The sequence below is a fragment of the Procambarus clarkii genome, chromosome 42 (genome assembly GCF_040958095.1).
Source record: "Procambarus clarkii isolate CNS0578487 chromosome 42, FALCON_Pclarkii_2.0, whole genome shotgun sequence".
Taxonomy (NCBI): Eukaryota; Metazoa; Arthropoda; class Malacostraca; order Decapoda; family Cambaridae; genus Procambarus; species Procambarus clarkii.
In genome coordinates, this window is record NC_091191.1 from 23,849,966 (window position 1) to 23,866,142 (window position 16,177).

At 40.2% G+C, this 16,177-nt stretch overlaps 1 protein-coding gene across 1 annotated transcript in view; it reads left to right on the top strand.

Moving 5' to 3' along the window:
* Positions 1 to 4,574: 4,574 nt before the first annotated feature.
* Positions 4,575 to 16,177, top strand: part of LOC123770241 (juvenile hormone esterase) — a 66,914-nt gene continuing 55,311 nt past the window's right edge. The window contains exons 1-2 of the mRNA XM_069339946.1: positions 4,575 to 4,726; positions 8,251 to 8,396. Of these exons, the coding sequence (XP_069196047.1) occupies positions 8,251 to 8,396 (146 nt within the window). The 5' untranslated portion in view covers positions 4,575 to 4,726. The remainder of the gene's footprint in view (positions 4,727 to 8,250; positions 8,397 to 16,177) is intronic.

The following is a 16,177-nucleotide window of genomic DNA, read 5'->3' on the forward strand; positions in this document are numbered from 1 at the left end:
TCACCAGCGACACACGAGTGAACACATCACCGTCACCAGCGACACACGAGTGAACACACCACTGTCACCAGCGACACATGAGTGAACACAACACCGTCACCAGCGACACATGAGTGAACACATCACCGTCACCAGCGACACATGAGTGAACACATCACCGTCACCAGCGACACATGAGTGAACACATCACTGTCACCAGCGACACATGAGTGAACACATCACCGTCACCAGCGACACATGAGTGAACACATCACTGTCACCAGCGACACATGAGTGAACACATCACCGTCACCAGCGACACATGAGTGAACACATCACCATCACCAGTGACACATGAGTGAACACATCACCGTAACCAGCGACACATGAGTGAACACATCACCATCACCAGTGACACATGAGTGAACACATCACCGTCACCAGCGACACATGAGTGAACACATCACCATCACCAGTGACACACGAGTGAACACACCACTGTCACCAGCGACACATGAGTGAGCACAACACCATCACCAGTGACACATGAGTGAACACATCACCATCACCAGTGACACATGAGTGAACACACCACTGTCACCAGCGACACATGAGTGAACACATCACCGTCACCAGCGACACATGAGTGAACACAACACCATCACCAGTGACACATGAGTGAACACAACACCATCACCAGTGACACATGAGTGAACACATCACCGTCACCAGCGACACATGAGTGAACACATCACCATCACCAGTGACACATGAGTGAACACATCACCGTCACCAGCGACACATGAGTGAACACATCACCATCACCAGTGACACACGAGTGAACACACCACTGTCACCAGCGACACATGAGTGAACACAACACCATCACCAGTGACACATGAGTGAACACATCACCATCACCAGTGACACATGAGTGAACACACCACTGTCACCAGCGACACATGAGTGAACACATCACCGTCACCAGCGACACATGACTGAACACATCACCGTCACCAGCGACACACGAGTGAACACATCACCATCACCAGCGACACATGACTGAACACATCACCATCACCAGTGACACACGAGTGAACACATCACCATCACCAGCGACACACGAGTGAACACATCACCATCACCAGTGACACATGAGTGAACACACCACTGTCACCAGCGACACATGAGTGAACACATCACCGTCACCAGCGACACATGAGTGAACACAACACCATCACCAGTGACACATGAGTGAACACATCACCATCACCAGTGACACATGAGTGAACACACCACTGTCACCAGCGACACATGAGTGAACACATCACCGTCACCAGCGACACATGAGTGAACACATCACCGTCACCAGCGACACATGAGTGAACCATCACCGTCACCACCGTCACATGAGTGAACACATCACTGTCACTAGTGACACATGAGTGAACACATCACCGTCACCAGCGACACATGAGTGAACACATCACCATCACCAGCGACACATGAGTGAACACATCACCGTCACCAGCGACACATGAGTGAACACATCACCGTCACCAGTGACACATGAGTGAACACATCACCGTCACCAGCGACACATGAGTGAACACATCACCGTCACCAGCGACACATGAGTGAACACATCACCGTCACCAGCGACACATGAGTGAACACATCACCGTCACCAGCGACACATGAGTGAACACACCACCGTCACCAGCGACACATGAGTGAACACATCACCGTCACCAGCGACACATGAGTGAACACATCACCGTCACCAGCGACACATGAGTGAACACATCACCGTCACCAGTGACACATGAGTGAACACATCACCGTCACCAGCGACACATGAGTGAACACATCACCGTCACCAGCGACACATGAGTGAACACATCACCGTCACCAGCGACACATGAGTGAACACATCACCGTCACCAGTGACACATGAGTGAACACATCACCGTCACCAGCGACACATGAGTGAACACATCACCGTCACCAGCGACACATGAGTGAACACATCACCGTCACCAGTGACACATGAGTGAACACATCACCGTCACCAGTGACACATGAGTGAACACATCACCGTCACCAGCGACACATGAGTGAACACACCATAAAACTAGTACTACCGGTAGGGTAATTTCCGGGAAAAATTATTTCAACAGCTCTGCGTTCCACAAGCCAGAAATGGAGGTTGTGATATGATTGTTATCAAGAGATAAAGATGTGACCTCTCTAGACACGACGCAGATGGTGCCGACACACTGTATGATAGACACGACGCAGATGGTGCCGACACACTGTATGATAGACACGACGCCGGTGCAGTCGACACACTGTATGATAGACACGACGCCAGTGCTGCCAACACACTGTATGATAGACACGACGCCAGTGCTGCCAACACACTGTATGATAGACACGACGCCAGTGCTGCCAACACACTGTATGATAGACACGACGCCAGTGCTGCCAACACACTGTATGATAGACACGACGCAGATGGTGCCGACACACTGTATTACGATTGATCACTGTAACTAAAGGGTTCCAGTGAAGTTTGTAACTGTGTACTGACCATCAAAATTAAACTAGAGCGAGATGCAATATGATACAATGAAATAAAATTAAATACTAACAAGTACGATCGCAGGCGAAGTCAATAACCCAAGTGTTAATTCAATTATTTTTGTAGTAATAAGGCAGCAAGACCATTAGTTGAAATGGGCTAGAGATCTTGCCCTTCCTTGTTAGTCGCGGCACCAATACCTGGTGGTATTATCTCGAGCATAGCTCTCATGACAGACGGGAACCTAATTCCTTCTCCTGGAGTCACAGGATACATTAGAAAATAGCATCGAGGTTGATCCTCTCTCCTGCGGGATTGTTTTACCGGGACTCATCATCCCTCTGAACAAAATCAGAGTAGAAAATATATTCAGAAAATGACTGTAAATTGTTAAGACGATGTAGGAAGACTTTTAACATGGATGAAAGATTGGCCGATGCAGTTCAGTACAGTAAAATTAGGGTTCTGAGCCCAGGTACTAATAATAGTATTTCTGGATATCAGCTGAAAAAGTTTACATTGCCAAATCAGAATGAGAAATTATTGTTTCAAAGTTAAAAAAATACACAATTCTGGATTTCATATCAATAATTATCAGCAATAAGACGTCTAATATTAATCTTTAGCTTTATCGTACCTTTGTTAGGTCGCATGTAGATTATGCAGCTCCGGTCAGGCCGCCACACTATGGTATGGAGACAAGTTAAGACAAGTATGTCCGGAGACAAGTATGGAGACTTTGAGCATGTACAAAGAAAGATGACGATGTATACGTTAATTGGGTTATATGTTAGTTGGGGGATAAATATATGAGCACCAAATGAGACACGAAACAATTGGTTCAACTTGGATTAGTTTAGATTCAGAAAAGATCTGGATACATACTGGTTTTCGAATACGATATTTTTTATTTAAGGAATAAATTACCGGGTAACATTATTTATGTCGGGTTGATGAACCGTTTCAAGCGAGAGTTATGTATAGCAGCTGTTATGTCTTGGTCAATATTGGTCTTCCGCAGATTCCTATATTCTTGTGTTCTTGAGAAGACTGAACAATATTAAAGGAAGAATTAGGAGGGCTGCAGATATGAGCGGATGAAGGTTCAGTGAGGCTTAGTACCTAACTGTTGCTAAACTCGTGCAGCTCCTGAGAGGAGACAAAGGGAGACAATGCACCATGTACAAGGGAAGACACCTAGGCAGGTGTTCCAGCAGCTTACCTCACTATTATTTCTGCTCCAATGTCTCACCGGCTATTATCAAGCTGCCCGCTACTAACCCTAGCCACCTTGAAGGTGGCCGACGAGACAACAAGACACCCTCAGTGTTAAATTAGTTCGGGAAAACTAGAGACTGAAAACCACTGCTATAAACACGCTGTGTCCAGTCCTTCGAGCTGGTTGCTGCGGTCCCTGGTATTCCTTCTATGTATATTTTGAATTCCTTTCATTTAACCTGATACATACTAAGATGGAAAAGCTGAAAAGTTTCCTAACAAATTTGAGACGAACAAAGTTTGAAATTTGGGATACATTCCACTGTCAGTAACACATTAGCGGTAACATTTCTCAGAAGCGAGGGGCGATTGGTCATTATCTACGACAAAGTCAAGAAGTTCAGTAGACCCGGCTGCAATCTCTAGATAGAGAGATAACAGCCAGGTCTCTCTCTCTCTCTCTCACTCTCTTTCACTCTCTCAATATACATTAATGCTCAACTAACTTAATTTTATCTTTATTTCACCGTGAATCCATATCCATCCTTGTCTTGCCTCGATCGTTCTCACTAAATGTTCTCTCATTTAAGGTTCATAGAGTCATCTTCAAGGAAACCTTTATAACCCCAAAGTGGTGTGGTGTGGTGGCGGTCCAGGAGCTCCGAGAGAGCACCCAGCTAGACACCCATGGGTCTCTGAGGTGACACTCGCCTCGAACACATGCTCGTGAGGCGAGGCAAAATATGTCACATTTTTATATGACAAAATTCAACAGCAAAGGCAAGAGCGTTATCACAGGCATCACGAGGTGCGTCAGAACACCGGGCGGTGGGGGGGGGGGGGGGGGGGTGAGATTGCACTGGCCACCCACTCGCCTGGCAGTGGGTGCTCAGACACTGTTCACCGTTGACATCTCTCTTGCCCGCACTTCTCTACGTTGACAAGGTGCGTACTACCATCATATTAACGTCCGTGGGAAGTAGTACTATGATGGAGGGGGGGGAGGGGGAGGGTGCAATGCGAAGTTTTGGCTCAGTTTTCAACACTCGTAGTTACCCAGTTCTCGAGAGAACTGGTTAGTGTCATGTGAAGACTCAAGATAATGGTGCTCTGGGGCCGTCATGGTAAGTCATCTGTGTTGCAGATGAATAGTGACCTGTGTTGCAGATGAATAGTGACCTGTGTTGCAGATGAATATTGACCTGTGTTGCAGATGAATAGTGACCTGTGTTGCAGATGAATATTGACCTGTGTTGTAGATGAATATTGACCTGTGTTGCAGATGAATATTGACCTGTGTTGCAGATGAATATTGACCTGTGTTGCAGATGAATATTGACCTGTGTTGCAGATGAATATTGACCTGTGTTGTAGATGAATATTGACCTGTGTTGCAGATGAATATTGACCTGTGTTGCAGATGAATATTGACCTGTGTTGCAGATGAATAGTGACCTGTGTTGTAGATGAATAGTGACCTGTCTTGCAGATGAATAGTGACCTGTGTTGTAGATGAATAGTGACCTGTGTTGTAGATGAATAGTGACCTGTGTTGTAGATGAATAGTGACCTGTGTTGCAGATGAATATTAACCTGTGTTGTAGATGAATAGTGACCTGTGTTGTAGATGAATATTAACCTGTGTTGTAGATGAATAGTGACCTGTGTTGTAGAAAAATATTAACCTGTGTTGTAGATGAATAGTGACCTGTGTTGCAGATGAATAGTGACCTGAGTTGCAGATGAATATTGACCTGTGTTGCAGATGAATAGTGACCTGTGTTGCAGATGAATATTGACCTGTGTTGCAGATGAATATTGACCTGTGTTGTAGATGAATATTGACCTGTGTTGCAGATGAATATTGACCTGTGTTGCAGATGAATATTGACCTGTGTTGCAGATGAATATTGACGTGTGTTGCAGATGAATATTGACCTGTGTTGTAGATGAATATTGACCTGTGTTGCAGATGAATATTGACCTGTGTTGCAGATGAATATTGACCTGTGTTGCAGATGAATATTGACCTGTGTTGTAGATGAATATTGACCTGTGTTGCAGATGAATATTGACCTGTGTTGCAGATGAATATTGACCTGTGTTGCAGATGAATATTGACCTGTGTTGCAGATGAATGGTGACCTTTAGTAGCAGTTGTAAAGGTGGTCTGGGTCACCTGTAGGTGACCTAAACCTACCACTCTCGCCCGGGGAGGTGAGAGAGCCGATGAGAGAACTAAGATGAGAGAGCCAAGTAACTGCCTCCGTCAGGCCGGTGAGAGCGTGCTTCCGCAACACAACTGCCAAGCATGTCCTCCCTTAAAAATTACGTCTTAACAACCTAACAATACCCAAACCCGCTCATACAAGCATGAAGTTCATTGATAAATAAATAACACAATATTGATTTGTCAATAACCATAATTTGCAAAGAAAGTTATCAATCTTAACCGCTAAAGAACATTCTTAAAATTATCACTTGTATAACTATGACTTTCCTAAAGATAATATCCAAAGTACAATAATCATAATATTATATCTTATTAATAATCTCTTAACACTAAGTCATACCTATCCCGCGAGCGCTGCCGGGGTCTCCCCAAAGACATCACAGGTCACCTCCCTCGACTCAGCCTGACCTCCACAAGCTAAGTCAAAAGATAAATAACTAAATTGCCAAATATTTATCACTATATATTTACGAGGGGCCTCGTAGCCTGGTGGATAGCGCGCAGGACTCGTAATTCTGTGGCGTGGGTTCGATTCCCGCACGAGGCAGAAACAAATGGGCAAAGTTTCTTTCACCTTGAATGCCCCTGTTACCTAGCAGTAAATAGGTACCTGGGTGTTAGTCAGCTGTCATGGGCTGCATCCTGGGGGTGGAGGCCTGGTCGAGGACCGGGCCACGGGGACACTAAAGCCCCGAAATCATCTCAAGATAACCTCAAGAAGATCCGCACAGCAAATCTCATTCGGCACTTCAGTCCTGGTCAACGTTTCTGGAACTCTACAGATCTCCCAAATCACGAGAACATACCCCAATAGAATTATTACCATCAAACATGAAAACTCTCCAAATCACGAGTATTAAACCTGTCACACGCCCTGATAGCGCCTGGACGGCAAGAGACACGTGGGACTTAGCAGTGTTAATTACTACAATCTGTATTACTGTATTAACACTGCTCAGATTGATTGATTGATGAAGATTAAGCCACCCAAAAGGTGGCACAGGCATGAATAGCCCGTAAGTGGTGGCCCTTTTGAGCCAATACCAGTATCAAGAGCTGATACTGGAGATATGTCTAGGTGCGACTGCACCCTGCGTGACGGGAGATGTCTCCCGTGAAAAACACTGCGCAACACCGCTGCCACCATTGTAACGGAAATGGGAGGAGGTATAAAATTAGTTAGAATAAGCAATTAAATGGATGGAAGGAGAAGTAGGTGAGAAGTTAGAGAGGTAAGAGGAAGGAGGAAGGAGGAAGAAAGAGAGGGAGAAAGATATTTAGTGGAAAGGTAAAGTTGATAAAGAATTAGGGATGACAAGAAAGAATTATAAAAGAGTATTAGGGATGAAATAACAGGATTAGTCGGAGTGAACGAGAAGTGGGTAGAGTTGGAACCATCCTTATAAAATATATTTTTAGACGATAAATGGAACTCGTCTCATAAACCACAGTTATCACATTAATAATAACTTCCAATAACATTCAAACATTAATAGAGGAATAATGCCTCTAAGTTCTTAGGATATTATTCACAGACATTTAATGTTTGAATGTTATTGGAAGTTATCATCAACGTGATAACTGTGGTTTAAGAGACGAGTTCCATGTCTCGTCTAAATATATATATTAAATGGATAGTGGCAGCCTTACCTTTTTCTCTTTCTCTCGTACTAATCAGCCCTAATTCGTTCTCAACTTTACCTTTGCACTAAATATCTTTCCTCCTCTCTTCCTTCCTCCTTCCTCTGATCTCTCTAACTTCTACCCTACTTCTCCTTCCATCTGTTTAATAGTTGTTTCTAGATATTCCAATCCCCCTTTACCCTTTCCATAACACTGTGTTGTAGATGAATATTGACCTGTGTTGCAAAAGAATAGTAACCTGTGGTGCAGATGAATAGTGACCTGTGTTGCAGGTGAACAGTGACCTGTGTTGCATATAAATATTGTTCTGTGTTGCAGATGAATAGTGACCTGTGTTGTAGATGAATAGTGACCTGTGTTAAAGGTGAATAGTCACCTGTGTTGTAGATGAATAGTGACTTCTGTTGCAGGTGAATACTGACGTGTTGTAGATGAATAGTGACCTGTTTTGCAGATTAATATTGACCTGTGTTGGAGATGATTAGTGACATGTGTTGCAGATGACTAGGGACCTGTGTTGAAGATGAATCGTTACCTGTGTTGCAGATGAATAGTGATCAGTGTTGCAGATAAATAGTGACCTGTGTTGCAGATGCGGTGGCTTGTCGTGGTGTTGATGATGGCCGGTGGAGCCCTGGCCAGGTCCTCGCCGCTGGAACACCTCCCCGGTCTTCAGCTGGGGTCAGATGAGGACTACTGGGGAAACAGGAAGGCGGTCATCAAGGGCCTCTGGGACCAGTGAGTAACAGATATCACGTTTTATGGGAAGGTTTCCTCTCTAATGCTCTTCCAGTCACTATGGCATCCACTCCCCTCATCTTTCTGGCCACCTCCAGAAAGGAGGTAGCCACCTCCTGTTCTTGGCCCCCACCTCTGCGGGGGCCAAGAACACTAGCCCAGCACTTGACCTGAAACCATAGTTTCAGAAGCTTTACTTCGAGTCAGTGTTGCCTCCGCCCGCCTTCCTAGTCGCCTGTTGTTCCAGATCCCGCCCACCGCTGGTGTTCTCATGGGCCGCCCACACATCTGGTGCTCTCATGGGCCGCCCAAATACCTGTGCTCTCATGGGCCGCCCACACACCTGTGCTCTCATGGGCCGCCCACACATTTGGTGCTCTCATGGGCCGCCCACACACCTGGTGCTCTCATGGGCCACCCACACACCTGGTGCTCTCATGGGCCGCCCACACACACCTGGTGCTCTCATGGGCCGCCCACACACCTGGTGCTCTTATGGGCCGCCCACACACACCTGGTGCTCTCATGGGCCGCCCACACACACCTGGTGCTCTCATGGGCCGCCCACACACCTGGTGCTCTCATGGGCCGCCCACACACCTGGTGCTCTCATGGGCCGCCGACACACCTGGCCTAACTAACCCACCGATCTAAATAAAGAGTCTTGTCTTCGTTCAGTTTTTCAATATTTTAATATCTCTGTAAATAATTAATGTTTCAGGCCTATACTGTCAGTGGTTTTTGTGTTCGCCTTTAATTCAATTATTTGATCTTCCTTTTCACCATTAAATGATATTTATCCATTCTTCTTTTACACTTGCTCAATTAAGCAAAATTTTAATAAATTGACAGAACATTAAAGTTTTACTAAGTGGTTTAATCTTAGCACCAGCCGAGCCTCTGCTTTACAATTTGCAACTCATGCGGCTGACTGTTCCATAAGGTGCCATAATATTTGGGTTACTGTTCCATAAGGTGCCATAATATTTGGGTTACTGTTCCATAAGGTGCCATAATATTTGGGTTAAGAAAGACCATCTTCAAGGATATTGAAACCTATCACAGCTCCCAACTGCAACAGTCAACACCTGAAATGTATTGCAAGAATAACCACATTTAAAAACAGTTTGTATAACCAAAGTGTGGCACACCACTGGACAAATATTCATGGCAATGCATCTGTCAACATGCAAACAACAACTAGTGCATTTGAAAATATGTTCAACGTGCTGTGTTTCGCTCTCCATTATTCTGAGCTCTGTCGTGATGCATTATATGACGATGTCCAACATTATATCACATAAAATTTTCTTATTTATGCATTTAAAATATAATTATTGCTCCTTCACCTTATGAGGAGATATTATCTCCACAATGTAGACGATGAGTCACAGCAACGTGGCTGAAGGGGTTGACATCAGGCCCACATACTTAAAAATTAAGAAATGACGACATTTCGGTCAGTCCTGGACCATGGAATGACATGTTGGTGAGCAACATAACTCACACAAAAATGATCTCTCTCTCTCTCCTGCATAGAAGAACTGACGACAGAGCGACGAATTTTGGTCTTTGGCCAATTCCTCGCTATGCTGTACCTCATTTTTGGGTAAATTTATGTTAGATCAAGTCAATTTTCGGAAGATATGTTAGTTTGGAGTTTGTAAAGCAATTAGCCGTGTCTGAAGTTATTTCTTGGACCCGCCTCTTAACGTATATATATATGTAGTTTCGTTACTAACAACGTGATTTTCATAAGAAAAAGTACTTGCAGTGATCTTAAGGAATTCTTACGGAGAAAAATACTCACTGCGGTCTTAAGGAATTGTTATGGAGAAAATTCCTGACTGCAGTCATTAAGAATTCTTATGGAGAACAATACTCGCTGCGGTCTTAAGGAATTCTTAAGGCGAAAATATCGTCTCTATGCTGTACCACCTGTTTTAGGGTAAATTACAGTCAGAAGTGAAACATTTTTAGAGGATGTGTTAAATAGGAGTATGTTAAGTAATTATCAGTGTTAAACATTAATTCTCGGACCTGGCTCTTAACGCCTGTAGGTGTAGTTTCATTACTTTCAACGTGATTTTCATAAGATTTAAAACCACTGTATTTGGGAAGTAGTGAACGAGATAAAGTTAGTTACCGAGTTCAGCTCTTGTACCTCGCCCTAGTTCAGTCCTATAACTCCTCCACCCGCGCCCATATCTTACCCCGCATCGCACCCCTCACCTCCTCCCTCTTTCACTTAATTTCAGATAATTTACCACAAGTAATATTAATAAATCATTCAATAAGCCCTCTTTGCATTGTCACTCAGAGGCCTTGGAGGGTAGAATTATTACGTACATGTTCTACACATGTTCTCTGTGTTCCTCGCATACTCTTACATGTTCTCTGTGTTCCTCGCATACTCTTACATGTTCTCTGTGTTCCTCGCATGCTCTTACATGTTCTCTGTGTTCCTCGCATACTCTTACATGTTCTCTGTGTTCCTCGCATGCTCTTACATGTTCTCTGTGTTCCTCGCATACTCTTACATGTTCTCTGTGTTCCTCGCATGCTCTTACATGTTCTCTGTGTTCCTCGCATGCTCTTACATGTTCTCTGTGTTCCTCGCATGCTCTTACATGTTCTCTGTGTTCCTCGCATGCTCTTACATGTTCTCTGTGTTCCTCGCATGCTCTTACATGTTCTCTGTGTTCCTCGCATGCTCTTACATGTTCTCTGTGTTCCTCGCATGCTCTTACATGTTCTCTGTGCTCCTCGCATGCTCTTACATGTTCTCTGTGTTCCTCACATACTCTTACATGTTCTCTGTATTTTTTATACCAAATGTACAATTGTTTCAGTTACATCTTTTCTTACGATAGAGACGACGTCTTGTTTTCCGAATGTTCTCAGCCTGTTCTCAGCCAATTCAATTCATGTTCTCTGTGTTCGTCACATGTTCTAACATATTCTCTTTATACTTTAGAAAAAAATGCTCTAAAATGTTTCTGTTACATATTTATGCAATATCTAGTTCATTGTTATGTATGAACAACCCGCATTTCTGTTTTCTATATCATCAAATAAGATTAGGGGAAACCTTTCATAGCATAACATATTTATTTACTTACAAATTTAATTACTTAATTGCAAATTATTTAGTTTAATTTAAAATTATTTAGTTATTTACGAATTGTTTAGTCATTTACAAATAATGTTATTTACTTACAGATTTTATCAGCAAAAATAATACTCATTTTATATTCTTATTTGTAAAACTATCAATGCATTTTTTTATGAACTTAATATTTCTCACTGACATCGCTCTAAACATTAGGATACACTAAAAAAATACTTTAGATAACATCTTTACACTATATCTCAACTAACAGAACTTTCATAAAGTAAGTAAATTATTGTGGTTAACTTCTTCACAAAGTTTCTTAACAAAAAACCTTCGTACATCAAAGGAAACATTCTAAACATTTTTAAACATAAAACAAACATCTAAACATCTAAACAAACATAAAAAAAGGAAACATTTTTTATCTCTTTACACATCAACGGATATTCTCTGAGCCATCAGTGATATTCTCCATGCTCTCTTTATGTAAAAAGGATACACTCAGAGACATCAAGAATAATCTCAAAGACATCTAGAATACTCTCCGAGGCATCAAGGATATTCTCTAGGACACCTTCGAGCATCAAAGTGTATTTACTATGTTTGTAAGTTAGATTAGCATTTTAAAAGCAATACAATCAACCACAGGTTGTTCAATAAATCACTGAACTATATGTTTAACAGATCTCTAACCCTATCCATGAAGGACAGAAGAAGGTGTATATATGTTGGTTACCATTGTAAATGTGTGGCCACGTCTGTAGTAGAAACAAAAATCTTCTTGCATCAAAGGACTTAAAAGAATCTCTCCAAGACATCTTCACGCATTAAAAGACACTTTCCGTGATGTTTTTATGCAACAAGGATACTCTCAGAGACACCAAAACATTCTCACAGAAACATCAAGCATGTTACAAAGTTTACGCCCCAAGGCATCAAGGTTACCTTTGTACATCAAAGTGCACTTTCTAGGACATGTTCATGCATCTAAGACAACTCTCTCTGTGACAAGCATTGTTCATCATTTTAATTAATATATAGTCAAGGGTGTTTTTTTATATTTAAACCTAACATTACGGTTTATGTTCTAATAAAACTTACTAATACAGATTTTACAATGCAACTAGTTCAATGTTCAGATATTTTTACATCTTTGCATTCAACTTAATATATCAGACTTAACATGTACAACTTTTCGCAATATTTCATGATTTTATCTTATAATAAACTGATGCTTCATGTACAGTAAATAAAATAACAAACTTTTTTTGTAGTAGTAGTTTCACTATGACATTTACAGTCAAACGTGTTAATAACATTTAATATATCGCACATCTCTGTTATGTCACTTGGAAAAATGCCTCCTCTCTCTTCCTCAATAACATTTCTTATTCATATAACTTCCATTAGGCAGTAGCTTTTCTCTGCCATATGTATTATTAAGTCAAACTTTTACCAAAGACATATCTCGTAATGTAACTTGCTTATACAATAACAATCCGTAACTTTGATATTATTTATCTCTGTCAAAACTTTCCATCAACTTAATACAGAGGTTCTAATGCAATCATGTTAACAGCATTTACTAAGTCTCATTTCTTTGTTATTCACTTTTTAAGTTGAAAGTTATTAACTTTCTCACAAAACTAGTTACTCTTTAGGTAACTAGTTAAACTTTTCATTAAAAACTTGCATGTATGTTTAAAATATATTCTCTTACCACTTTATTTTAAAACTATTCTCTGAACAATAATGCATTATCCTACATCACCTGACTTACCTGAGCTAACCTAATCTAATGCAACTCACCTAACCTCACCTACATAACCCAACTTATCTAACCTCACCAACCTAACCCAACTTATCTAACCTCACCGACCTAACCCAATTTATCTATTCCCATCAACCTAACTTCACTTACCTAACCTCGCCAATCAAACCCGACTTACCTAACTTCACCTAGCTAACTTACATAACTTATCTAACATAACTTGCATAACATAACTTCCCATACCTAACCTAACCTTCTTGATGTAACTTACCTAACCTATCTCAATTTACCTATTCTCACCTTCCTGATGTAACTTAACATAATGTAACTTACATAACTTACCTACCTGACATAACATAACTTACATAACTTTCCAAACCTAACCTAACTTACCCAACTCAAATTACTTAGCTTCTCCTACCTGATGTAACTTAACGTAACTTCCATAACCAAACCTACCTGATGTAACTAACCTAACCTAACCTAACTTATATAACTTACTAACTTGTATTACATAACGTAAATTACCTAACCTCACCTACCTAACTTACATAACATAACTTATTTAAAGCAGCATCACACAATAAATACACAAAGATCTAAAAGAGGTTAGGTTAAAGGAAAGTATATCCCACAAAACATAAATATACAGAAAGATAAATATTTAGAGAACAATTTAATGTAAATCTTAAAGCTAAATATTAGAAAGACATATTTCTTAAAGAACAAATGTGTACTAAACAAAAGCTTTACATCCGGTACTTATATATAATGCGAGAGATTATTCAACATAAATGTCTGGCAGAAAACATATATGCAACTGATGAGATGTGTAACTTTAATGATTTAGTTGATGAAAAACATAAACTTAACATAGGTTATTGAATAAATGGATCACTTAAACATAAAAGTGCTGAATGAGAAGACTACTATGGTGAGCCCGTAGTAAATTCCTGCATGATTTGTATATAAGCATGTGTATGATTTTTGTGAGAGTTGTATGAATTTGTATAAGTTTATGCTAGTTTGTGAATGTAATTGTATGTGTAGATGAGATTGAGACATATATTTTGTGTAAGTATTTATGCAATTTATGTGAAAGTGTATGTGTCACAGGTATTTTATGTAAATCTACATATGAATGTGAATGTAACATAAAAGTGATGACACTACACAATTTGTTCATAAAAGTGATGGTGTGTAATGGTAAGTGTGAAAGAGTGTTTTCTTGGTAAATAATAAATGAAGAGTTGATGCTTCAGAGAGAATAAGATCCTGCTTTAAATAAGTTATGTTATGTTATGTGCGTTAGGTAGGTGAGGCTAGGTAAGTTACGTTATGTAAGTTAGGATAGGTTAAGTAAGTTATGTCAGGCTGGTTAGGTTATGGAAGTTATGTAAATTACATCAGGTAGGAGACTTGGGTAGGGTAGGTTAGGTTATGTAAGGGAATTTTCGTTAAGTTAGGTTTGGTAAGTTATGTTATGTTAAGTTTGGTAAGTTATGTTATATTAAGTTTGTTAAGTTATGTTATGTTAAGTTTGGTAAGTAAGTTAGGTTATGGAAGTTATACTAAGTTACATCATCTAGGTGAGGATAGGTAAGATGGGATAGGTAGATTAGGTTAGGTTAGGTATGGGAAGTTAAATTATGCAAGTTATGTAAGTTAGGATGGTGAGGTTAGGTAAGTGTAGTTAGGTAGGTGAGTTTAGGTAAGTTTGGTTAGGTAAGTGTAGCTTGGTAGGTAAGGTTAGGTAAGTTTGGTTAGGTAAGTGTAGCTAGGTTGGTGAGTTTAGGTAAATTTTATTAGGTAGGTGAGGTTAGGTAAGTTATGTAAGTTAGGTAGGTTAGGTTAGGTAAGTTGGGTTACGTAGATGAGGTTAAGTATGTTTGGTTAGGTAGGTAGGTGAGGTTAGGTAAGTTGGGTTATGCAGGTCAGGTAAGGTAAGTTACATTAGGTTCGGTTAGCTCAGGTAAGTCAGGTTAGGTAGGATAATGCATTGTTGTTCAGAGAATAATTTTAAGACAAAGTTGGTAAGAGAATAAATTTTAAACTTTAATTTCTATTAATGTTTAAAATGAGAGCATCATTTTAAATATGTTTTAAAATGAGGCTCTTTAGAGATCATCATTTTAAAACACATTTCATTCATTAATAAACAGAACTGTACGTTTGTTACGAAAAGTTGAACTAGTTTCTTAAAGAACAGTGTTTTGTGAGTGAATTGTTATTAACAGTAAGACAGTAAATGCTGTTAACATGTTTGTCTTAGTACATCTGTATTAACTTGATAGAATGTTTTGTCATAGATATTATAAAGTTATGGTATGGAAAGTTAGTATATAAATAAGTTACATTACAAGAAATGTCATTGTAAACTTAATAATAATATATATGACAGAGAAAACTACTTAGTTTTCTTGATGTCTTAGAGGATATTCTTGATGTCTTTGAGAGTATCTTGAAGATGGCTTGGAGAGTACTATTGATAAACAAAGATGCCTCGGAGATTATTCTTGATGTCTTTGAGATTATCCTTGATGTCTCTGATAGTATCTTTCTTACATAAAAAGGGCATGGAGAGTGTCTTTAATACATAAAGAGGTCTCAGAGAATAACATAAGTTTAGAAACAATATGAAGAAAGTTACCTTTGACTATTTTTCTTAATGCAGGAAGTGTATTCTTAATTAAGATGAGATATGAAAAGAATGTCATAGGTAATTTGTTACTGCATAGAACGTAGTTTTGCTTAAGAACAGTGTTAGTAAGAAATATTAAGTTGTTAAAGAGAAATACATTGACAGTGTCTTCGAAAATATATATATATAAATGATTAAAAGTTTGTTAATAAAATTTGTAGGTACAAAAAATCCTTTTGTTAATAACTAAATCA